The sequence below is a fragment of the Sorex araneus genome, chromosome X (assembly GCF_027595985.1).
Source record: "Sorex araneus isolate mSorAra2 chromosome X, mSorAra2.pri, whole genome shotgun sequence".
NCBI lineage: Eukaryota > Metazoa > Chordata > Mammalia > Eulipotyphla > Soricidae > Sorex > Sorex araneus.
The window spans coordinates 85,224,223-85,249,770 of NC_073313.1; the positions used below are offsets into that span (position 1 = coordinate 85,224,223).

At 42.1% G+C, this 25,548-nt stretch overlaps 1 protein-coding gene across 2 annotated transcripts in view; it reads right to left on the bottom strand.

The window, feature by feature from the left end:
• Positions 1 to 11,177: 11,177 nt before the first annotated feature.
• ARHGAP36 (Rho GTPase activating protein 36) overlaps positions 11,178 to 25,548 on the bottom strand; it is a 56,893-nt gene continuing 42,522 nt past the window's right edge. The window contains exons 2-12 of one of the 2 annotated variants that reach the window (XM_055122039.1): positions 19,118 to 19,276; positions 17,831 to 17,896; positions 17,119 to 17,360; positions 16,540 to 16,732; positions 16,213 to 16,268; positions 15,809 to 15,959; positions 15,192 to 15,340; positions 14,908 to 15,084; positions 14,594 to 14,691; positions 14,367 to 14,473; positions 11,178 to 12,385 (exon numbers count right to left, since the gene is read on the bottom strand). In XM_055122039.1, the coding sequence (XP_054978014.1) occupies positions 12,228 to 12,385; positions 14,367 to 14,473; positions 14,594 to 14,691; positions 14,908 to 15,084; positions 15,192 to 15,340; positions 15,809 to 15,959; positions 16,213 to 16,268; positions 16,540 to 16,732; positions 17,119 to 17,360; positions 17,831 to 17,896; positions 19,118 to 19,229 (1,509 nt within the window). In that variant the 5' untranslated portion in view covers positions 19,230 to 19,276 and the 3' untranslated portion in view covers positions 11,178 to 12,227. Of the gene's footprint in view, positions 12,386 to 14,366; positions 14,474 to 14,593; positions 14,692 to 14,907; positions 15,085 to 15,191; positions 15,341 to 15,808; positions 15,960 to 16,212; positions 16,269 to 16,539; positions 16,733 to 17,118; positions 17,361 to 17,830; positions 17,897 to 19,117; positions 19,317 to 25,548 lie in introns of those variants that run through there. The other variant, XM_004606423.2, reaches the window with a different exon arrangement.

Below are 25,548 nucleotides of genomic sequence, written 5' to 3' on the forward strand. Positions count from 1 at the left end.
TGTCAAATATTTCAAGTTTTCAAAGAAAAAAAAACGTAAACATTAACTTGAAATTCTATATTGACTGACAGAATCTCTCATAGGAAAGAAGAAATTAAAATCTTCACAGAAAAAAAACAAATAATGTAGGAAATTTATACCAATAGCAACAATGCCCTCCAAGAAACATAAAATATACTCTTCAGGCATTAAAAAAACACAATGTAGTTAATAGGAAAACTGTTCGACACAACTGAGTTCGGAGTGCTGGGGATCTTAAGAGAGTGAGATAAGTACACTGGTTAGGGGTGTGCTGTCAGAATTACACATATGATAAACCTTTAATAATCATACAACCACCTTCACACACTTCCTTCTTATTGTGGTGAGTAGAGGCTCACTCTTTGGGTGGGTGTTTGAATGTCATCTGTAATGCACTACTGTGAAAATAAAATGTATAAAAGAAGGAAAAACAGACATATCCACTATTATAGTTGGAGACTTCAACACCCTCTGTGACTAAATGATATATAAAGCAGGCAGAAAATCAGTAAATATATAGATGACCTTCATACCATTATTAATCATCTTGATCTACTTGACATTTATTACATTTCACATTTTATTGTTGTAGTACTGAAGGTAACATATTTACAACGGTGTTAAATTTTATGATCTTTATGTACACTTATCAAATCTCAACAGCTTTGAAGTGTGCAATACCCTCCACCAATGCTCTGTGGCATTTATTAAATACTCTATCCAATAGCAGGATACACATTTTTCTCAAGTACACATTGATTATTAACCAAAGTAGATCACAGCTGGGATGTAAAAGTACCTAAAAATACAAAGTAGGCAGAGATGCCTCTGGACCCCACACCAGGCTGTCTATTCTAGGGCAACCCAGAGGAGGGGGTGACTCTCTCCACCTACCCCACCAGAGCCTCAGCAGCCAAAAACCTCCAGAACTCTATTGCCACCATGCTTATGGCCAATCTTCACAGACTCAGACAAGCCTCATCCATGAGTGAATTTGCAGAAAAACTCAGGTATGTGGGCTTTGTGGCTGAAATCTTCAGACTCACAAGGAGTCAGGAATGGGCAATCTCCCCCGTCTCCCTGTTCTCCTGGAAGCCTGACAATCACATCCAAGAACTGTCTCTGGTGCCATATAAGCTCATTAATGGCTGTAATCTAGAGACTCACAAATAAATCTCAGAGGAGAGCAACAAGCTGCAGAGATGCCTCCAAACCCCAAAGTCATCATCCAGCTAAAACATTAATTCCAGCTATATCATCCTATTTAAAATTTTAGAAATCCTGGAGCTTATATTCTACCTCTGATGTACCAAAAGTAGCACACTACATTTAATGGGGTGTAAAGTAGAAGGCAACCAATATGATATATATATGTATATATATACATATGTATATGCACACAAGGCTGAACCTGTAACAACATGTTAATAATCTCTTATACCAGGGCTTAATGGGTCCAGGATGATATAAAACAATCTTTGCACGCTTTGTTCTAAGGATAAGTTTTTGGAAGTTAGTGGATTATTCATAAAAATTAATACAAAATAAATTATTTAATTCCTGCTTTGGGGGCAGACTTTGGTGGGGGTATGGAAAAATTCAAAGTATGGTGGTTGGAAGTTGTAATGATGGGATTGTTGTTGGAATATTGAATGTAATAAACTATATAAGAAGCTAAATGATCAAAGCACACAAAATATATTCATATATAACAGTGAAATGAACTAGAAATCAATAACAGAACATAGAAATTTTTCAAGATCTTTAAATTAACCTCTGGCATAAATAACTCATGGGCAAAGGAACAAATATCTAGGAAAGTCTCAAAATATTTAAACTAAAAGGTCATAGGTTGGAAAGATAGTACAGCATGTAGGTCACTTGTCTCACTGATTGCTGACAAGGGTTTAATCCGCAACACCCCATGCAGTCCTCCAAACCCCATCAGGAGTGATCACTGAGTGCAAAGCCAGAAGTAAGCCCTGAGCATCACCCAAATCAAAATATCAATGTATCACTGTATCACTGTCATCCTGTTGTTCATCGATTTGCTCGAGTGGGTGCCAGTAACATCTCCATTCGTCCCTGTCCTGTCACATGTTAGTGTAGCCAGATGGCGTACTGGGGGCTCTTTCAGGATCAGGGGAATGAGGACCATCATTGTTACTGTTTTTGGCATATTGAGTATGCCACGGGTAGCTTTCCAGGCTCTGTCCTGTGGGTGGGATACTCTCGGTAGCTTTTGGGGTGGCCTCTAATCACATTTAGATTAGTCCACCGAATGTAAGCTTTTGGTCGACTGGGATGTTGTAACAATCTGCACACTGACAAACTTGCACCTGCCCGAGTCTCTGGGCAGCACCTGGGACAACTGTGGCCTCAGGTTAATCTCCTTGAGGTTGATGGAGTGCACCCAGAGGTTATTGAGCAGCTGGCAGAGCAGGACCCTATACTGGAGGGTCTGTGTCAGGTCGAACACCTGTGCCAAGTCTCAGGTCACCTGGTGATTGGCTGACAGCACCCCACAATGGGTGAGCCACTGCATGCACTGCTGCCATGGCTCTATGTCCGACAGCACTGCAACTTGGCCTGGCCTGGCCAAGGCAGGCAGAGACACTGCAGCCGCCGCCAATGCGATTCTGTCCAAATCTTGCAAAACAGCCGGTAATGTCCATCAGGAATCATGCGTAGAATTCCAGCAAAGATCACATGTAGAGTTCCATGCCTGATGTGGGGAGCTGCACATTGTCTAAGGTGAGATGGTGAGCTGGTTTCAGGAGAGCACGAGGGGATCGGGCAGCATCAGCGCCATCTTGCCTCCAATCAAATATGATGTGGTAATTATGGAAAATGAGTACGGAGTGTCTTATGAGGTGTTGCACAACTGCAAAAGCAGCCATGCAGCTTAGGAATATGTTCACTCATCTGAGACTTGACCCGAGTGTGTGGAAAGTGGCCTGGAGCATGGTGGAGGTTGGGCTGTGGAGGTCGGCTGCCAGAACTGGGTCTTTTGGGGTGGGAAGGGCTCTTATCTGCCTTCTTTGGGGTGCTCCAAGTGGAAAAAAGCTGGCGTAGAGTCTGGTGGCATGGTTATGGGGGCTTCATTTTATGCTCCCTTCTGGGAGAAGTAGCCATGAGTTCTTGTCGGTGCCCTATGAGGAGACTATCTGGCTCCGGCAAGTGGTGGCTTATGGACATGCCCAGAACTCATGGCTACTTCTCGCAGAAGGGACCATAAAATGAGGCCCCCATAACCATGCCATTGGACTCCGTGCCAGGCTGTTTTTACTCAGGGCGTCCCAGAGTGGGGCAAGTGAGAACCCTCCCCACCCCAAGGGATCCAGCCCCGGCAGCCAAACTCCAAAGCACAACTGTCACCTCGCTCCAGGCCACTTTCCATATGCTCGGGTCAAGCCTCACACATGAGTAAAGTCCATGGAACCCAGGTAATGTGGAACTTTGTGACCTTGGACTCTGGATTCAATGGGACCCGGGAACAGAGATCATCTGCTTGCTTCCCCCAGTCTCCGGCAGTCCAGGGGTCACGCATATAAGTCACACCCAAACCAAAGTATCGCTTCTATCACTTGTCTTCTTGTTAATCTTCGATTTGTCCGAGTGGGCGCCAATAACGTCTCCATTTGTCCCTGTCGCGTACTAGTGTAGCCCAGTGATGTCTGCTCGCTCCAGAAACACGAAGAGCCTCAAACTGTTCATTCAGGGATATGAGGAAGAAGTCGAATGAACTCATTGGTGGGTGGCCACGCGGTCTTTTGATGTCCCTTGGAATCCAGTTGTTACCAACTGCTCTAGTTCAGCGGTTATCTCTGAAGTGCATTACATGTCCGGCCCATCTGATTTTTGATGTCTTGGCAAACGAGGCAGTGTCCCTGATTCTTGACCATCGACGGAGGTCAGAACTCCGGATTCCTTCTCTCACTTGAGTGAGACATGATACTCCTAGCATAGCTCTTTCGATACCTCTTTGGGATACACGAATAATGTTCTCATCCTGTTTGCGTAGGGCCCAGGTCTCCGAGGAGTATAGTAGTGCAGGAAAAATGGTGGAATCAAAAAGATGTGCCTGGAGCCAAAGGTTCTTCGTCCTCTTAACCACTTCTTCTTCCCTTTTGTTCTCTCTCCTGTTTGATATTGTAGTTTGCAATAGAGCTATTGAGTGGCCATCATGTTCGGTTTATAGTCTACTTTAGGCATGCAGCTTTCAACCCGAGTGGGTCCTCCCAACATTCTCTAGTAGGTGTTCCCTTCTCTATTTGAGTGCCTTTTCCCCCAGCATGTGAGGCCAGTTTCCAATCTGTGGGGCAGACCTCCTGGTTCTTATCTCTACTGCTCTTGGGTGTTAGTCTCCCATTCTGCTAATTTATATTCCACAGATGAGTGCGATCTTTCTATATCTGTCTCTTTCTTTCTGACTCATTTCACTCAACATGATACTTTCCATGTTGATCCACTTATATGCAAAGTTCATGGCTTCATCTTTTCTAACAGCTGCATAGTATTCCGTTGTGTAGATGTACCAAAGTTTCTTGAACCATTCACCTGTTTTGGGGCACTCCGTTTTTTTCCAGATTTTGGCTATTGAAACAGTGCTGCAATGAACATACAAGTGCAGATGTCATTTCTACTATACCTTTTTGAATCTTCAGGATATATTCCCAGGAGTGGTATTGCTGAGTCAAATGGGAGCTCAATTTCTAATTTTTTGAGAATCATCCATATTGTTTTCCAAAAGGCCTGAACCAATGGGCATTCCCACCAGCAGTGAAGGAGGATCCCTTTCTCTCCACATCCGTGCCAACACTGGTTGCTTTTGTTTTTTTGGATGTGGGCTAGTCTCTATGGTATAAAATGATATCTCATTGTTGTTTTGATCTGCATCTCCCTGATGATTAGTGATGTAGAGCATTTTCTCATGTGCCTCTGAGCCATTTGGATTTCTTCTTTGAGAAAGTTTCTGAGCTTGTAACTATCTCACGGTTATTCAATAAAATTAAACAAATTAAAAAAAAACAAGAGAAAGTTTCTGTTCATTTCATCACCCCATTTTTTTGATCGGGTTGGCAGTTTTCTTCTTGTGGAGTTCAAGCAGTGCCTTGTATACCCTTGATATCAACCCCTTATCGGATGGGTATTGGGTGAATATCCTTTCCCATTCTGTAGACTGTCTTTGTACAGTTGTCACTGTTTCTTTTGAGGTGCAGAAGCTTCTGAGCTTAAGATAGTCCCATTTATTTATCTCTCTTTTGACTTGCTTGGCCAGTGGCGTGTCATCTTTGAATATACCATAGTTTTAGACATACTATGTTCCAGATCCAATCCCAGTACCAGCGCCCTCTTCCCTTCACCAGTGTCCCCTCCCACCCTTCCCTCCACCATGTTTTCTCCCTTGCAATCAACCCTATCCCCAGCCTGTTGTCTTGACAGGCACATTTTTAAGTTGGCTGCTGAAGTTTGCATCTCTTGTTTTCAGGGTTGTTGACTCTGTAGTTTGAATATTTAGCTATACCACTCCTTTACAACACCTTTGTAATTAGATCCACTTAATCCCTGCTTCCTGTTGTGTCCAGTCTATCTATTTCCGACACCCCCTCCAGGTTTCTTTTCTTCTCTACCCTTCTTCATCCTATACTCTGGGCCAAGGATGATCTAGGCATCCCCCACTTTCAAATATTTCATTCTTTCATCCAGTTATTCTATATTTGACCTATAAGTGGGATCATACAGTGTTTGTTCTTCTTCTGTCTTATTTCATTAAATATAATCTCTTCTAGTTTAATCCACCTTGCAGCAAATTGCATGATTTCATCTTTCCTTACAGCTGCATAGTATTCCATTATGTATACATACCACATTTTTGTGATTCATTTATCTATTGTTGGACATCTAGGTTAATTCCATATCTTAGCTAGTGTACTAAGTGCTGTAATAAATAATGTTGTGCATATGTCTTTTTGAAGAAATGCTTTTGTGTCCTGAAGCTAGATAACCAGACATGGAAAGTCTTGATCATGTGGCAGCTCAATTATTAGTTTATTGTGATATATCCATATTGTTTTCCATAAAGGTTGCAACATTCTCACCAAAACGGATTAAAAGTTCCTTCCACCACACCACCATCAATACAGATTGTTCCCAGTATTTTTTTTTGCTTTTTGGGAGTCACACCTGGCAATGCACAGGGGTTACTCCTGGCTCTGCACTCAGGAATTATTCCTGGCAGTGCTCAGGGGACCATATGGGATGCTGGGACACGAACCCGGGTTGGCTGCGTGCAAGGCAAACGCCCTACCTGCTGTACTATTGCTCCAGCCCCTCCCTGTATTTTTGACATGTGCCATTCTCACTAATATAAGATGGCATTTAATTTTCCTCCTGGTTTGGATTTCCCTAAAATTAAGTGATGATGAGCATTTTTCTATGTGCCTATTAACCTTCATCACTTGGTCTTCCTCAGAGAAGTCATTTTCGCTACACTTTTTTGATGAGGTTCCTGGATTTTTTTCTTGATCTTTTTAAATACTTTATATATTGTGGATATCAACCCTTTATCTGATTGTTGAGCGTGAATATTTTCCCATTCAGTTAGCTGTATTTTAGTTTTATCCTGTGTTTCATTTTCATTAAGGAAAGTTTTTAATTTGATATAGTTCCATTTATTTCTTTTTTATTCTGTTTTCTTTGTCAGTAACATTGTATCATTGAAGACAACTTTGAGGTACAGGTTTTGGAGCATTCTGCATATATTTTCCTCAAGGTATAGATTCTGGTAATTTCTAAGTGAAACCATGCCCAATGATGCCAAGGAAGGATGGAAAAGGTGCTAAAAAACTAAATGCAAGCATGTGAGACCGACTAAGGTGTGCATAGTTTGTCTTCCACATAGATAATGTTCAGGTTGCCTAGGATGAAGACAAGACTTAGAAGATAAAGGAGACTATTGAGCTGTTCTTTATTAGGGAAATTGACACAAGGTCACTTCTCTCACCCTCCACCCATTGTTGAGTAATCAGAACTGTGAAGGGATGTATGGGAAGCAATTTAGATCAAGAGAAAAACTTTGTTTCAGGAAAGACCAGGAGATAAAGGTAAAACTCTGAAACCATCTGCTTTCCTGTTACCTGGTTTATTTGTTGCTTCTAAAATTAAGCGGAGAAAGAACAAGTCAGCAACTCCTGTGACACATTTCACTATTTTCACTACACGAAGTCTTTGAATGGCAATCAGAAATCCTGTCCAAAATTAATTATTTCTCTGTATAATACAAATGTAATACTAATCTTTGAATAATCTTCAAAAGTGTTTTTATTAGCACCTCTTCCAAAGTAAATTTTCTCACCAAACCAACAACCAAAGGGCATATGGCCCTCCACTAAAGTTTAATCCAAATCTCTAACCTCAGAAAAGTTCTTTCCCAGTCAGGCCCTGCCCTGGGCTATTCACAAAACAAGAGAGTTGGAATGAATAGATAGTGCATTTTCCTCTGTCTTTGATATGGCAGACCCAAATGCAACTGCTAGGATGTGTGCTGAGATATCATAGTTAATATCTAACCAATTTTCTAAATGGATAGATGATATATAAGGAATTAACCTATATCTTGCTTCTTAAAATATAAATTCCAATATTTCTGAAGATGCACGTGCATCTTTGTGTCAGAGGATGAATCCTAAAGTGGATGAGCCAATTTAATCAAGGAAAGCATGCCAGATTAGCAGGCTGGTAGCTTTTCCCTTAACAAGGTTATAAATTAGTTAGATTATTTGGCCTATGTCTCATTTTTCTTAATGAATATAATTGAGGATAACTATAGCATGTCTGTTGGAATTTCTGTGACTATTTGAAGGAAAACAAACATTATTTTTGGTTTTGTGGCCACACTCAGCAGTGCTCGGGGCTTACTCCTGGCTCTGTTCTCAGGGTTCACTCCTGTTGTGCTGGGGGACCACATTGGGTGCTGAGGATCAAATTTGTGTTAGCATGTGCAAAAGAAAAGAAACATCTGTACTCTCTCTAGCTCCAAAATCTGTTTAGTAGCTGGAGAGATTCTAACAAAGTGCCATACACTTTGGAAGAACTCAATGTGTGTTTATTATAATTATAATTCTTATTATAAAAATAATGACTACTGTGTAAGTGGGGCTGGAGCGATAGCACAGTGGTAGGGTGTTCGCCTTTCACACAGCCGACCCATGTTTGATTCCTCCACCCCTCTCAGAATCCCAGCAAGCTACCGAGAGTATCGCACCTGCACGGCAGACCCTGGCAAGCTACCCGTGGCGTATTGGATATGCCAAAAACAGTAACAATAAGTCTCACATGGAGAGACGTTACTGATGCCCGCTTGAACAAATCGATGAACAATGGGATGACAGTGACAGTGACTGTGGTAGTGACCCAGAATTATGACGGGTTTTTGAGGGGTGGGTTCTGTCTGTAAAATTCTATGCAAGGAAACATACAATAACAAAGTGTGCAAAGGTAAATAAAAGAGACCATTCCATTTTCTATTCCTACAAGAGGAAATTTCCAAGCAGGTCACAATATCTTAGACATCAAAAAAGTTAAAGTTCCCAGGGATGGATAGATAGCACAGTGGGTAGGGTATTTGCCTTACACATGGTTGACCCAGGTTCTATCTCCAGCAGCTCACATGGTCCACCAAGCTTGCCAGGAGTGATCCCTGAGGAGCACAGAGTAAGCCCTGAACACCCGTAGCTGTGGCCCAAAAACAAAGAAAAGGAAAAACTGATAAAAGAAAAATGTCAAAAGTCCCATAAAACAAACAGAAATATGTTCTGTTCCTACCCTTAGAAATCATATTTTCACACATTTCAAGGTTTACACTTTTCAGCAATCCAGGCAAGATTTCTTAGTTGAGAACTTCTAGTGATATTTCTCTATCCCTCATCCCATCATTTCCCTTTAGCAGTTTTGCTGTTAACTTTGTTACTTAACCCTAATCTTCATCCCTCCCTAACTGGCTACTCTATTTAAACCATACCATTCTATTTATTCAGTTATAGACATGGCCCTTTATTCCATTCTACTCCCTTATTCTATCTCACTCAATCCCTTTATTCTCCATCACCCTTCCCCTATATTCCATGAGACTTCTCCCATCTATCCCTAACCACGTGATTCCCTACATTTCACATGCCTCCAACCCTCTATTCCCTATAATGCATTCCCCTTTATTCCAGGAGTCCCCCCTCCTTTACTGCTTTTGGTGCATTTCCCTTCAGTCCCCTCAGTCCTGCCCTTAATTCTCTATCATGGGCCTCCCTTTATTTCACTATTCTATATCATCTCTCATTTCTTTCCCCCATCAAATGTTCCCTTTTATTACTCAACACCATCACCCCCTTTATTCTTTCACATTCCTATTTATTTTCTCTCATGTGTTCCTTTCTATTCCACATCATTTGTCTGTTACATGCCCCACCATGTGTGCACTTTATTCTATGTCTCCTCTCAAACCCTTCCCTTTTCATTTTTACAAGGTTATGGAAAAGGTTATGGCAGAGTCTCTTGCCTCTGTGCCTGGCTGTCTTCACTGGGGCCTCTCGGAGGATGTGGATTGAGTCTCCCTCCCCACCCCGAGCAGAGCTCCAGCTGCTGAAGACTTCCAGAACTCAGCCACAGTCATGCTCTAGGCTACTCTCCACATGCTTGGACGAGCCTCACGCATGAAGGAACTGGCAGAGGAACCGAGGTGTGCAGGATCCGGGGCTGAGATCTCCAAGCCTGCTCAGATCAGGACTGGGCCTCTTCCACCCAGATCCCCCATTTTCCAGTAGCTAGGCGGTCACACCCAGAAACTGCCCCTGGCACCCTGTAATCCCATCAACGGCCAACTACAAAATCAACTATAAAATCAATACCATAAACTATAAAACCAAGCTCCTGGAAGACATCTTATAGCTTAATTCTCCCTCTCAGAGAACCTGGAAAACTACCAAGATTTTCCTGCCTTCATGGGAGAGCCTGAAAAGCTCCCAGTGGCATATTTATATGCCAAATACAGTAACTCATTCTCCTGGCCCTGAAAGAGCCTCTAATGCGGCACCATTGGGAAGGAAGAGTGAAGAAAAGCTACTAAAATCTCTGCCCTAGGACTAATGGAGACGTTACTGGGCCAGCTCAAGCAAATTGACGATCAACAGGATGATAGTGATAGTGATAGTGAAGGTTACGATAGTTGTTTTTAGGTATAATGTTCTAGCACTAATCCCACCACTAGTGTCTACTTCCCTCCACCACGGGTTCCCCAGTTTCCCCCCATGCCCCATCCCAGCCACCTCAATAGGCACATTATGAAGTTTGGTGGTGGCAGTTTGTATCTCATGTTTTCCGTGCTGTTGAGTCTGTGCTTTAAATATATAGCTATACCACTCCTCATATTAACAATATACTTGAGGTCCCTGACCTTTATTCCCCCTTTGCTTTGTTTTCTCATCTTCCTTGCTCCCTCAATTTCTTTCCTTCTGTGCCCCATTTCTCCCTGTACTTTAAAGTCAAGTCAAAAAATAACCTCTATTCCCCACAACATGTTCCCCTTCATTCCCCTCATTCTTGCCCTTGAGTCCCTATCATGAGTCCCCTTTATTCCACATCACCCTCCCTCTATCCCTACCACATGTCCCCCTTTATTCTGCATCATTCTTTCTCTTTATTTCATGTCACCCCCTTCCCCCTTCCCCTTTTCCCATTATGAGTTTCTTTTTACTCCATGGCATCCTGTTCCTTTAATTCCAAATCACCTTTCCCTTTATTTTCTATCACCTTCTCTTTATTTCCCACCACCCTATTTAATTTATTCCAGGCAAATTCCCCCTTTGTACTCCCTCATTACCTGTTTCCTTTATTCCATATTCTCCATAACACTTTTGCAAAGGTGTCTCTCCTCTTTTGTTGCAACTGACTCCTCCCCTTTGTTCAATTTCTTAACAGCCCTTCATCACTCTCCCCTTTATTCCACTCCATTCTTTTACACATTTTCACTCCTCCCTTTATCCCACATCACATTTCCCCTTTCTTTTAACCTTTCCCCCTTGAGCCCACTCAGAGCTACCCAACTAATCAATAAAAATTTCAAGTAAAAAATAAACACACAGCAAACCATGAATATGCAGCTATCACAATACAGAGGTTTATTAATGATTACATGCCAGAGAAGTTTTAAAAATCACAAATCTTTGAGCTCTGTAGATCTAACCCATTGAGTAATGAATTTCCATCCCTCAATACAATGCGTTACTCGTTCTACAGACCATAACAGTTTTTACCCATCAATATCAGCTACAATTTTAGTTGTCATTCACAGCACATATCTGTGTGTTATGAGAAAATGTCCTACAAATTTGTGCCATCCTGAAGGGAGGCGCTACCAATGTTGATAGGTAAGAACAATTGTAGTCAGATTACTTTGACTACTTGTAACTAGGTGTCCATACCTAGGTAGGTGTTTTGCTGACAATGGTGTGTGCATGCCAGCTCTCTGTGAAAGAGGTCCAGGTAATAAAAGTCAAATTGATCCTCTTAACTTTTGACTCTAAAAAAGTTAATTAGATTTACACTTGTGCTTTCCTTGTACAAAATTTTGGGAGTGGCTGCTTGAGAGACCATTGGTCTAAGTAATTTGGAAAAAATATCCTGAGGTGGCAGAGTTGTTGTGGTGATAGATCTATGAATACATATTACATGGTTTAGCATTAATTGTCAGCTGTCAGAGGACTGACCTAACACCCTACTGTGCCTCTTGAAGGCCTTTCCAATGGAGCTCTTGGGAGGAAGTTAGAAAAACATGCAATCCCCTTTGATGGAGGGAAAGCACCTAGAGATTTGTGAGCTTCTCTGGGACAGGTGTTTACCACAAATGTTACATCAATTAAAGGAAAGGCTGTAGCGATAAAGCCAGGATCAGGGATAAAAGAGAAAGGCAATGTAGCACCAGGGAGACTAGAAATGACACAGAAACAACTCTGCTTTTACCAGCTGAAGAGACCAAGCAGCCCTTGTGAAGGGGCTGATGTTCGTTTGGAATTCTCAACCTGACTGGAGCATCAGGTGGAAGTCCTTCTCATCCTCAAATATTTACATTCAAGGCTTTCCTTAATGTTTCCTGTGACATCTCAGGTCTACTCCTGCCCTTTCTCCCTGTCCGGCACCATATAAAAGGAAAACATCTAAGCAAACAAGGAACCGATGCCAGTTTTGGCCTCCTTCTCCGGGGGCATATGGAGCAATGGGCGCTCTTGCTCCAGAATGAGGGGTTTGCCCACTCCTTCCTCATCGTCATGGGAATGGGCAGTGCCGGGAGGCACAGCGGGCTCCTCAGAGGAACCTGGAAAATAGTAACAATGTTAACTCCTTGTGTTTTTAGATTTTACAATTTGCACAGTACCTAAAGGACTAAAGACCTAAATTTGAACTTTGAACACCGCATAAGTCAAGAAGATAGTCCCATTTGACAGGTTAGAAAAGCAAATTCTAACATTAGAAAATAAAGGTGCAAGTCCAGGCCCACTGTGTTAGCTAGGAGAGAAGTAGGTTAGAAAGCAGAAAGAGTGCTGACAGTGCTTAGAGCAAACGGACAATACCACTATCAAGGCAGGGAAGCGGCTGACCTCCTAACAACCACCACCACCCTACTACTAACCTAACTAATTTTACTAAGAAAATGAGTAACAAAGGTGGAGCCAGAATCTTACAGAATGTCATGAAGGGGAGAAAGCAGCTGCCACTCTTCAATGACTCTGGAAAGGACTTGTAGTCCATGACTTGACCAGGCTGAGACTTGTTTTTAAGGATGATGGTATTTTCAGGAAACATAACATCTGTATCTTCTTTATAGAACTGGATTGATTTTGGATTCTGAACTTCTTTAGGATCAACATCATCAGGCACTGGGACTGATTCCATATTCATGATTTCTTCAAGATTGATGGCCAAGTATGGTTGAAGGTCTGGAATTGTGTTGAGAATGGAGACATCTTCAGATTCTGGAGTCACATTGTTACCTGCATCTTCCTCAGAAACATTAACTTGGTCTTTCTGAGGATCTACAACTTCACTGTGATTTTCAGCATCCTCAGGCTCTGAAACCATGTTGTGTACTGAATTTTCTTTATGATTAGGGCTTTCTTCAGAGCTGTGGACTTCACTGGCATCCGAGGTTTCTTCATCTGCTGAGGTGTCTTCATAATCTGAGACTTCTTCACTACTTGAGACCTCACTGACCTCTGAGGAATCTTGCTGGTAATTAATATCATTAAAATCTAGAACAGCTTCAGGGTTTATCACAAGGAGAGCTGAAATCACTTCCGGGCTGGAGTCTTCTTCAGAGCTTGCAACTGCATTGACTACTGGCACTCCTTCGTGATTTGTATTTTCTGAAGCATCATTAGAGACTTCAGGAGTTGGGACCTCATCAAAATTAGGATCTTCATCAGCATACAAAAGTCCATTAATTTCTGGATATTCTTCATGATTTGGGGTATCAAGACCACCAGCAGGAATACCTGGAATATTTTCAGATTCTGGACTATCATCGACCACTGGGGCTGCTTCATGGTCTGGAACTTCTTCAGCATTTGAGGCTTCATCATTCAAGATTTCATCATTTGGAACATTATCACTTGGAATCTCGTCATTTAGGACCTCATCATTTGGAACATCATCAAGAGCTGGCACTTCTTCAAGATTGGGGTCCTCTTGAAAATTTAGATGTTCATCATCTGAGGCATCTGCATGCTCCTCATCATTATCTGAACTTTCATTACCATTTGGGATGACATCAAGATAGGGAACTTCTGCAAGGTCAGGATTTTGATCATTTACAAAAGCTGGCCCTTCCTCAAGATTTTGGTCTTGGTGCGCGTCAGGATTTGGGATTTCTTGCAATTCTGGGATTTCTTCAGGTTCTGGGTCAGGAACCATATGAAAATATGGCACTTCTTCAAATCTTGGAGTTTCAATGAAATCTGGATTTTCAAGATCAGGCCCCAGAATATCTTCAAGAGGAGGAAGATCATCAAAGTTCAGAATTTCATCATCATCATCATCATCATCATCAACATCTTCTTCATCAAGCTCTGGTATGCCTTCAAGATGTGGAACTTGAATCTCAAGATCATTTGATATCTCAAGATTTTGGAATTCCCCAAAGACTACTCCTAGATTGAGATATTCAAATTCTTGCTCTTCATTGACTGCGACATCTTGAAAAAATTCATCTTCATCAAAGACCTGGCCTTCGGGAAGGGCCTGACCATCACCACAGGACTGACCATCACCAAGTGCCTGACCTCCGGCAGGAAACTGACCTTCATCCAAAGGAGTGCTTTGACCTAGAACAGCAGCCCGAATTTCAGCAGAATTTTCCACAGGGTCAGAAAGTAAAGAATCCTCTTCCATCTTAATCTGAGCACTCCTGATTAAAAATAAATGAGAAAAGTAAGTTAATTTGTATACTTGTGTTAATTAATAGGAGGGTGGTCAGGCTATAGAAGCTCTCATAGGCTAAGAGTAAATAAACCAAGAAAATACTCACTGAATTTTCCTCAGTTTCCTGCGTCTGATAAAATCAATGGCTTCAGGACTGGATTTCCACACACGTTTAGCAACCTGCCTCTGAATATGGGGAGGCACCTGCAGGAAAATTAATAATGTTAGCCTTTATCAAATATTTTAAATGTATATTCATCTCTCTCAATTACCAAGGACTATGACTCTCTAATAAGTGAGGGCCAGCTCGAGGGTGAGAAATTTTGTGACTACTTTGATCACCCTCAAGAATGCACACAATTCAACCCTGTCTTAAAAACTGAGATCTGTGAAACAAATGTGTCTGGACATCCCACCTACCTGGAACAGAACATCCCAGTTATCAATCATGGCACGGACCACATTGACAGAAGCAACATAGTGGTCAATCCCCAGTTTTGTCTTCCTTGACTCTCTCTTGCCAAATCTTCCCTTCTTTAGAAGAGCAGATCCAAACACCAAGGCCAAATTAGTGGAAGTCATACGGTTGCCAAAAACCTAGAAAACATAAAGCAGAAATGAATTTAATTTGAGGCAACAATAGAAGTGGGCCAAATATAAATATGTCCCTTAAAACCCCCCATCCTTTTCCCAAAGATACTCACCAGTTGCCCATCCATGCCAATCACATCCTCACAATGCTCAGTGACACTATGGAGTGCCTTTAAAAGGCGCTCAAGGGTGTCACTGTGGCATGGAGGCATGAGATAAACTAGCAACTGGAGGGCAGAAAGCTGGTCTTGTGGCCTCAGAGCTGCAGAAACAAAAACAAAAACAAAAACTCTCTTTAATGAGCTTGCCTTTGCAGCAGTCATATACCAAAAGAGATGCAGTTCTTTTTCAAAATGACTGGGAATTTTGAAAAAAGTGTACGGGCAGCTTGTATTTTCTCATATCACTGGAACTTAGGAAGTTCTTCTATCAAAAAGAAACAGATCCCCACCCTTTACAGAACCTGGGTTCTGTAGAGGATACCCAGAGTTTCAAGTAGCTGTATAGAGATTCCCACACAACAAATGTATAATGCTCAAAGGTAACAGATAGTATAATATTCAGAGAGAAAAGGAAGCAATCTGGTAAGGAGGGGGGTTCATTTCCCACTATTTATTCTCTCTTTCTTCTTGGGAGTCCCGTAGTTTTAGACTTCTGACCCTAACCCCATACATTGCATGAGTTTATCTCTGTTTTTCTTGCCATGTCTGACAAAGGGGAGAAGACTCACTGGCTGTCATGAGGAAGGACATGTGCAAATCATCTGGTATCAGAGAGTCTTTCATGTCGCGAAAAAACTCCGTAAGGAGTGCTGCCACATCGTGCACATTCTGAGAGTCATCCAGCACTACATCCAGACCTCGATCAAATTCTTCACGGAGCTAGAAAAATAGAGAGATAACATGTATTTTCTGCTCTCCTTACCACAGGGGTCCTCCTCCCCATTCTTTCAATATGTCTCAAGCTTCAGTGAAGTTATCTGGAAATATGCTGAGGCAGAATGGGTAAGAGTCTAGAAAGAAAATATTGCTCTTCCCACCAACCTTGACACCCTCCTCAGATCAACAGACCAATCTTCCCCTCCCCCTTCTTTTTCTTACCCAAAGAAGAAAAGTGTAGTTAAAGTCTACTCACCTCCTGCACTCTCTCCTCAGAGTACTCTTCTGTGAAAATTCCCACTGCCCTTAATCCTGAAGTTGAAAAAAATAGGAGGGTGCTAAGCAAATCCAGCTTCCTTTCTCCTCACAAGTCCACCCTCCTCCCCCTCAACATCTTCATCCTAACTTCCAACTCCTGGAGGGTGGGGGGGAGAGGAGGAGGGAGGGAATGTTGCCTTCCCTACATACTTCCATTCCCATTCCCCATCCCTCTCCTCCCTTTTCCCCACTTCTGCTCTTCCTTTTGATTCCCCCCACCCTGATTTGCCTTTGAAGTGCTTCCCATCACTTTTTACCCCCTTACCATGTTTTTCAATGAAACTGCAGCAAACCTCCACAATCTGGGGGATTTGTTTTGCAATAGGATTGAGACTCATCTTCCTCTTGGACCCCAGCAGGCGTTGGCCAATTGGAAAGGAATTCTTGGAAAGTTGCAGGGTCTGCAGCAGCAGAGCCCCATCTTCCAGCTCAGCCAGGCTATCCACAGATATAGCACCCTGTGAAGCAAACCAGACTATCTTACAATGGGAGAACAAGAGGTGCCACGTTGTCGCTTTTTAACAGGAGATTTTCCCTCCCTGACAAGCCCATTAAAATGCCCCACCATTACCCCAAACCTGTTCTTTCCTTCACTACCTCCCCTGGCCTCCAGACACAGGCCATGACTCTCTGGCCCCACTTCAAGAAAGACCCACCCACCTTAGAAATGTGGCGGACTCGAAGCAACAGTATTGCTGACCTGGGTTTCATCCCAGGCACTCCACATGGTCATACACACACCCCGCCCCCCAGCCTCCTAGAGTAATCCCTGAGAGCAGAGCCAGGAGCAACCTTGAGTACCTTGCAGTGTGCCTCCCCCCATAAAATGGAAGGTTTTACTCACTCGACGACCCCGGCGAGTGAACTCCTGGGGCAACGTGGCCCTGGCCCAACGACGACTGAAAAAGCGCCGAAGATTTCCAAACATTCTTTGCACCACGTTTCCCCGACGACGACGGCGGCCTGAAATCTGACGGTTCTCTTCTTCCACCTGCATGGCAGCGATTAGTTCCAGATGCTTGCGTCGGGTGAGCTCGTTCACCAGCACCTCTTTCAGCGAGACGCCAAACGTCTTGAGCGAAAGGTCTGGGGAGTCAAGGACAGAAAGTATAAAAAATGGCAAAGCTCCACTGCACTGACAGCAGGAGGAACTGCAGGGCCTGTAACTCGCTAAGCCACCACTCTCAGTCAGCCCCTCCCGCTACAGAGAGGCTGTGTCCCTCCCCCAGGGCGCGATTCCAAAAGACCCTGCCAGGTTTTGGCAGGACTCAACTGCACTCAACTACCTAGAGAGATCCCGGGTCTTTAATTTCTATCAGGGGTGACCTCCTTTAAAGTTCATTTTTAAGTGAGAGCACCCACCCCAAAGTGATTCAGACAGATTTGATGGAACTGTCGCTATGCTTGCCAGCAGCAAGTTCGACATTTCCTGAAATCATCCTTTAAGATGTTTTGGAGGGCAATGGACACCACCCAGTTTCGAGGAGTCAGGGATACCTTATACGAAGGGTGCATCATTCCCTTTCTTCACTAAAGAAAGCATAAGAACCCCTCACCTCTCTCTTGTCCTCTTAGAAGCTGAATCCACTTCTCCAAAGTGTTTGGACGGTCAACGGGCAACGCTTTGGAAAGAGAAAAAGAATACATGCATTCACCCACACAGGATTTGATAAGTGACTAAAGCATGACAGTACATAGATCTGCAGAGATGGGGGAGTGTAGAGGTAAACAACTCATTTCAGCCCAGGGAGAATGTTTGCTTTCTCCCAGCCTCAGTTTCCCCATTTGGAGAACGACCGATCCTCTCATCTCCCACCTATAACCAAACACGGAACCGAATCAGGCAACCTAAGATTCCTCGTGCGCATGGTGCCTCTTGTTATGCAGCAGTAATAGCTCAGCCCAAGACTTAAGACAAACATTTCCAGGGCTGTTTGGTACGCGAACTCTGCAACAGGCATGGGGAGGAGTTCTGCCTACTGTGTTGCTGTGAGTTGGGGGTCGCCAAGTTACTGCGTGCGCGCGCGCACTAGCGCTAGGTCTGCCGTCGGCTCCCCGCGCTGCGGCGGGAGAAGACGCGACACCGCAGTCCCTGCGCTCCGACCCCCCACAGCCTCCGTCTTTCTCTTCGGCGTCCGCTGCGCCGACCTAGAACACCCCCCACCCTATCCATTTGCATTCATTGCCTCAGAGACGACCTTCCGCTTGCGCGACCCCTTCCTACTCCCCAGCTCTCCTTTCCAATTTGATCAGCGACCCAATTTGATCAGCGACGCACTCCGGAAACCTCTCCTGGACACACTCCACCCAGCTTGAGAGCGGAGTCCCGCTGGCTTCCGTACGAACAGCCCAGGTGGGCACAGCACACCGCTCACCTCCCGCAGCCGCCCCAGGAGCCCACACAGACCTCCCGCTCTCCACCGGGGATTTGGCGCGTGTCTCTCAAACCAGCTGGTTAGTTCCTCTGTTCCCGTCCTCTATCAGAGTGTCCCTCTGCTCCATCTAAGTGGTTCTCTCGTACCTCAGTGAACGCATCTTCACCTGTCCTCTATCCACTTGTCTGTCCCCGACCATCTGCTTGTTTTCGTTCTGCCCCTCAAACACCCCCCTCCCCCAAATATTCAATTCAATGCAACTAACTAATCTTTTACCTCTTCCACAATTCAGTATAACCTTCAACTTACACTTGCTCAATTCCCCAGGCACCCGGAGTATCTGATCAAGTCCTAGGTTAGGCACTAGCCTCACCCACTCTTCTGGACCCCCAACTTTTCCCGTCCCGCCTCGCCTCGGGGGGTCCCCTCGCCCGAAAACGAGGACTCCACACCCGGGACACTCCTCACCTCTCTCAGGTCTGAATTCGGAGAGGAAACGTCTGGCCACGAGTTCTTGGTAAGCTGTCTCTTGCAGTTTCAGGCGCTCCAGTTCCGAGAGATTGTGTATTGATACCATCATCGCCCCGCCGTCTGGATTCTGTCCCGGGGCTCCTCCCAGGACATTTACTAAAAACATGAAGGCAGAAAATAAGACCAAAAAGAGCATGAATGTGGTCCATAATACACCTTCTACCCTCCAAAAAGGAGAGCGATCACCCATTCTGGACCCGGGTGAGAATCAAGACTGCAGGGTGAGAAGACTGAATTGTCACTGGACCTAGTGGAGGGAACTCTGAGGGGAGGGTGATAAAGAGGGAGGGAAAACTGGGAGGTGGCTTCACCCTCTAGCAGAGCTGCCTCTGGTTGCTCGTTAAAAAGAAAAAAATTCAACTTAAAAAAAAAAAAAAGGTCCAGCCCAGAAACTACAGTCCAGGAAAGAAAAAAAAAATCTGGAAGAAAAGTAAGAACGCAAAGAAAATGGTGAGGGAAAAATAAGCAACCACATTTTTATCACAAGTTAAAATGAATATTGAGACAAAAATAAGATAATATTTTTCCATGACTTAGAGTATTTGTGGGTCTTATATTTATTTTCAGTGATAAATCTCACTACCCAAGTTAGGTAAAAATGTGCACTTTCCTCACTAGTTAAGTTAGGTCAGTAACACTGTAAATTTGTACTACTCTTCCAGAAAGGAACTGGCCACATGAAATTGATCCAAAAATGTTCCTCGTGTCTTTTTACCCAGGATTTCATCTCTTAGAAATCTATTCTAATGAAATTATCTTACAGAAAAAACATCCACGAGCCATACAGTAAAAAATTAAAGAGGAAAAAACTAGTCCAGCAAGTTATACCCATTATGGACTAGTTATACCCATTATGACTAGTTATACTCATTATGACTAGTTATACCCATTATGAAATGGCCACTGTATTGAAGTGCAGTCAATCAAGTGATGTTTGTAGAGAGTTTTTAAGCAACAAATACAATGGCAACATATATTTTTAAAACTGAAAGAAATGCACCCAAATATCAACCATATCTGCATTGCGTTTGACTTTTTGTCTACTACCAGAAATTTCACAACTTGATTGTATTATTTTTCAGGGAAATAACATCATATTGTACCAAAACAAGAATTATTCCTGGGCCATTTCCAGTAAGACTTCCCATGTAAAAATTGATGGTCAGTGTGAAAATTAACTTATTGTACTGACAAACCTGTTTTATGTGTCCCTTCTTCCATGGCGCTTAATAAGTAATACAGCTGCCAGACCACACATAAATCCCCAATGGAAATCTCCCTGAACCTCACCTAGCATCTTTTACTGCACATCCTGACACTTATTATTCATTTCTTCTCTCATTCATTCATTCATTTTCAAAAAGAGAATACTGTTCAAATTCCCATTTTTTGTGCCAAGAACTAGAGATTCAACTATGAGCAAAATAACAGTAGTCTTTTCATAAAAGATTTAACAATGCAGTGGAGGAGATACACAGGTTAGCAACAAATTAGAAAACTGTGTGATAAGTCAATCGGCCAAGATATAAACAAAGTACAGTGAGAGGAGAAAGGATGAAACATCTAAGTCTGCCTGGAGATAGTGAAGTTGGGGGTGGAGGGAACTCACAGAAAGAGAACAGCTTGTGCAAAGACAAAGAGAGGGTGTTATATTCTTAAAGCTGTATAAAGGGGATGGAAGGAGATCAAGCTGGATAGGCATGGATGAGGTCATGAATGGCCCCATAAGCCGTGTTAAGAAGCCAGACTTTCTTCTAAAGGCATAGGGAACTACTGCAGTGTTTTAAGCAGGGAATGACAGAATCAAAGCTGCAGCTTGCAAAAATCACAGAGAACAGTGAAAAGCCTGTTTTGGGTAGAGAACCTAAAGGAGGTAGATTGTCTAAGAGGCAAGAGAAGCTGACATGAGTCAGTGTCACTTGGGCTGGATAGGGAGAAGATTTTGGAGTAAAACCAAGAGAATTCAGGGAGAAATTAGTTTTTGTAATAGGAAGGAAAGAACTTAAGATAGCGTCAAAATTTATGATTTGGATGAGTGCGTGTATACTGATTCCTGACAGGCAAGATTATTTGGGACACAGAGAATTTAAAAAGAAGGGAGGTGGTCACATGCCACTTTTCTGAGTTTCCTATAGTCTTAAAGATATTCTGCGTATCTTGAGAGGGGTGCTTAAGTTCCAAAGATCAGATAGTGTGACTGTAAGAGTGAGGATAGGTGGAAATTTATCATTCAAAACTCCATGTAAATGAGCTTTTCCCCAAAAATCCTTTTATCTTCCAAAGTTATATTTTGCTCAATTTACTTAATGGCCAAAGTAACACACACACGTAAATAAGCATAAAGTCAACACAAATAAGCATTAATGTCAACACACATAAATAAGCATAAAGTCAACACAAATGACAGATAACTGAAGTGCAGTTATCTGTGCATAAAGTGCAGAAAGAATAAGGAATCTTTCTTGAAAATATTTAACATGGATTTTCTAAAACTCTTTAAACTTCAAAACATTATTCCCTGAAAGAGAAGTGAATGCCTAAGCCCACCCACCAAATCACATCCACAAAGTGACCATTTTAACCAAAGGTAGTTACCCAACACCAAACCATAGTTCTAAGTCTCTCCCAACCCATCATTTCAGGAAATCAGTCCAAAATCTATTGGCTTAGGGTTTTATCCTGATACACACAATATAGTTCTGGCCTAATTTTCAAACATTGATCCCTACTTCCCTTTACCTGAATTCACACATGTTGAAAACCAGTGTTAGAACTATAACTATTTTGTCTAATTGAATTACCTCATCTGATTATCCAAAGATATACCTGGTTCTTCTGGTTCTTTAAAGCAAAGATCAAGATGAAAATCAATCCTCCACCCTCCAATAAAATAAGGTAAGAGCAAGAAAACCTCAAAACTGCAGCAAAAAGAGAAAAGCCTTTGAGAAATGAGTCAGCCTACATGCTTAGAATTTCGAAGGAAATCAAAGTCCTTAGAATAAATAGTTTGTCATTGCCTCATGCTTAGAGATACAGTGCTAAAGTTAAGAGTAATCATATGCTTCAGTTCTGTCAACAAAATTTACATTGTTTTACTTGTCTTAAACCCTCTAAAGGCACCAGTAAAATGTACAACAGAGGAAGGCCAGTGTGCTCAGAAAAGAAACAGGTAGGCTGAGTGAGGAGGGGGCATAAGTTGGCAGTTTCAGCACTACTAATGAAATATATAACAAGTTCTTGAGAGGGTTAATATCTCAACCTGACTACAATAAGAGGCTCTTCACAGAACAATGTACAAAGACATCTCTGACTTCTATGTTTCTTCTCCCCCTTCTCCCCATTGCAGCATGCCACAGTGTTGCCCCAAAGTAACCATTGCCATAATAATGATACCCAAGAAGTAATCAGAAAGTAAGGTCTTGATTTTCAATCTAGAATGCTGTATATTTGCAAAAATAATATCATTTGACAAATATCTGTAGTAATCATTGCAGGTAAAGAGGGTAGAACTGAATTCCAACCCAGGTTCAATTCCCGGCATCCCATATGGTCCCCCGAGCACCGCCAGGAGTAATTCCTGAGTGCATGAGCCAGGAGTAACCCCTGTGCATCACCGGGTGTGACCCCAAAAGCAAAAAAAGAAAAATATGTGAACTTGGTGACAACCTCTATAAAATGCGAAATTACATGGTGCCCATTCAATTGTTTGTGTAGGAATTAAACAAATAAGACATGTGTGATAATTAGCTTTGACTTTTTTTAAATAAACATGTTGGGGACCCAAGCGATAGTAAAATGTGTAGAGCACTTGCCTTGCATGTGTTTGACCTGGATTCAATCCCTGGTACATACGATTTACCAAGGACTACCAGGAGTGACCCCTGAGTCCAGAGTCAGAAGTAAGCTCTTGAGCACTTCCAGGTACGATCAAAGAAATGAAACCAAAAACAAATCCAAAGTAGCATGTTGATTGAACGGCTCTTTGCAAAAGACCTGAGTTTATCAGCAAATACCAGACTTCAAAAGTAATTACATAAGATTAGATTTTGTAAGCCTGAAGAGATAATCTAGTGTGCGGGTTGCTTACCTTGTACATGGCTAACCTGGATTTGGTACACAGTATTTCATATGATCACCTGAGCAGCACCAGGAGTGATCCTTGATTGCAGAGGCAGGAGCAAGCCCTGAACACATCCAGGAATGATACATAAACTGTGGCTGTGTGTGTGTGATTTGTATAAACACTTCTCAAAACTATTTGTTCAATATCAACTAAAATTTTATTTTATTTGAGGGTTTGGGCCACACCCACTGATGTTCAAGACTTACTCCTGGCTCTATTCTTAGGGATCACTCCTGGTTACCTCCAGGAGCCATATGGAATGCCAGGGATCGAACTTGCATTGACCTCATTCAAGGTAAGTGCTCGACTATGCTATCATTCAAATTAGTGAAATGCCTATATATCTCAAAATGACTCCTTTCAAGACATGCAATTTTACATTGTAATTAGGAAAAAGTGTAATTTCACTTGTATCAATAAGACAACTAGTATATTAGCTTATACCAAGAGAGAAATTTTTGAAAAATAGCAGAGGGACCCCAAAAATCAAGTTTCCAGCAACTCAGAAAGGGGGAATACGTATGAATATCATCAAGCTTGTTGCTCATGTCCTCTCTAAATGCACAGTACAGATGGAGAAACAAATTAACATCAGAAAGGTCACCTACTCAAACATTGTAAGGATAAAAATGCTTTCAACTAAACAATAAATCCTTACCCTTCACAATTTGGAGGACTTATTTTTTTCTATCATCACCATCAAACAGATAGGGATGAATAATACAGTGTTCAAAAGTAAACACGTATGAGAAAAAAATGAGACTTTAATGGTACCATCATTTGAATTTTTCTAAAATGGGAACTTGATGGTACTATCCAAATTTTGCTCTAATCTTCTCAAGATCTCCCGAGGGATTAAGAAATGCATAGTGGACAATATTTGGCACCCAGAAATCATTGCATCTATGTCATTCTAATGTCTACAGGTATTGACAATACATAAAGGCATCCCCATTTATATATCACAACATGGGGAGGAAATAAGGCTCTAGATAAAAACACTTGGACACCAATTTGGTGTGCTGGCACATTGCCTCATTCATTGCTGAGCATTAATGTGTTAGCCTTTAAGTTGTTATCTCATAACCTCCATTTCACAAAGCTGCAGCAGCAATGAAGTAAATGGATTATTTTATCCTAAGCAATTGTGATGTCATAAGATAATTAAATTTGAGGACTGCATTCTTCAATACATGGAATCACTTCATCATGCCAGAGTAGAAGACCATAAACTAGAAGTAAATAGTACTGTTAAAATAATTTGAGAAAACTGGCTTCTAAATATTTTAGGAAATTCTTGGAATATTAGAATAGGGCACATAAAGATAAAACAGGACGAGAGCACTTACCTTACATGTGGCCAACCCCAGTCTGATCCCTGATACCACACATGTGGTCCCTTAATAATTGCTAGAAAAACTTCCTGAGCACCAGTCCAGGAGTAATACATGAAAACACTCAGGTGTGACTCAAACCATACCTCCGAAAAAAGAATATCATGAGCTGGAGATAAAATGGAAATTTTCAAGTAGTCTAAACAATTCATTCAGAAAACTAGGATAAAGATATGGTCAGGGCCCAAGACCACACAGCAATTTGTTCGAAGAAACTAGAGAAGAACCTATTTCTTCATGGTTCTTTGGTCCTTTTCACGATCCCAGCTTTGCTCTTAATAGCTGAAAAATAATAAATAACTAAATAATAAAATCAAAATAATGGACACAAAATCAACACCTGATTGGAAAAACTAGAGAAGATCATAGCTGAAGGAAGACAGTCACCAAAATTGATAACTTTTGTTAAAGAAACAGTCATTATTCTATAGAACATATGATACCTCTTTAAAATTATATTGGTTGAGAAAACAACCCTGACAAGAAAGATAGTTCAATGGATTGAGTACATCCTTTCCATGCCGGATGCCAAGATTCTAACTTCATTGCTCCCCAAGCACTGCCAGGAGCAATGTTGAACACAGAAATAGCCCCCAAAGCACCACCAGGTGTACCCACCAAAAGACTATAAAATAAACAAACTAGATCCCCATATAGTGAAAGGTAATCATTATGCTATAAATGGCATAAGATTAGGGTAAAGAAGTTATTGTGATATCAAATAAAGATACAGATATTGCCACTATTATCTTAGTATGTGTTGATATGTATGAGAGCATAGGTATCACAAGCTGTATCATCACTTATCTTTGAAGTATTTTTCTTTTTCTTTCTATTGCTATTTCTACTAC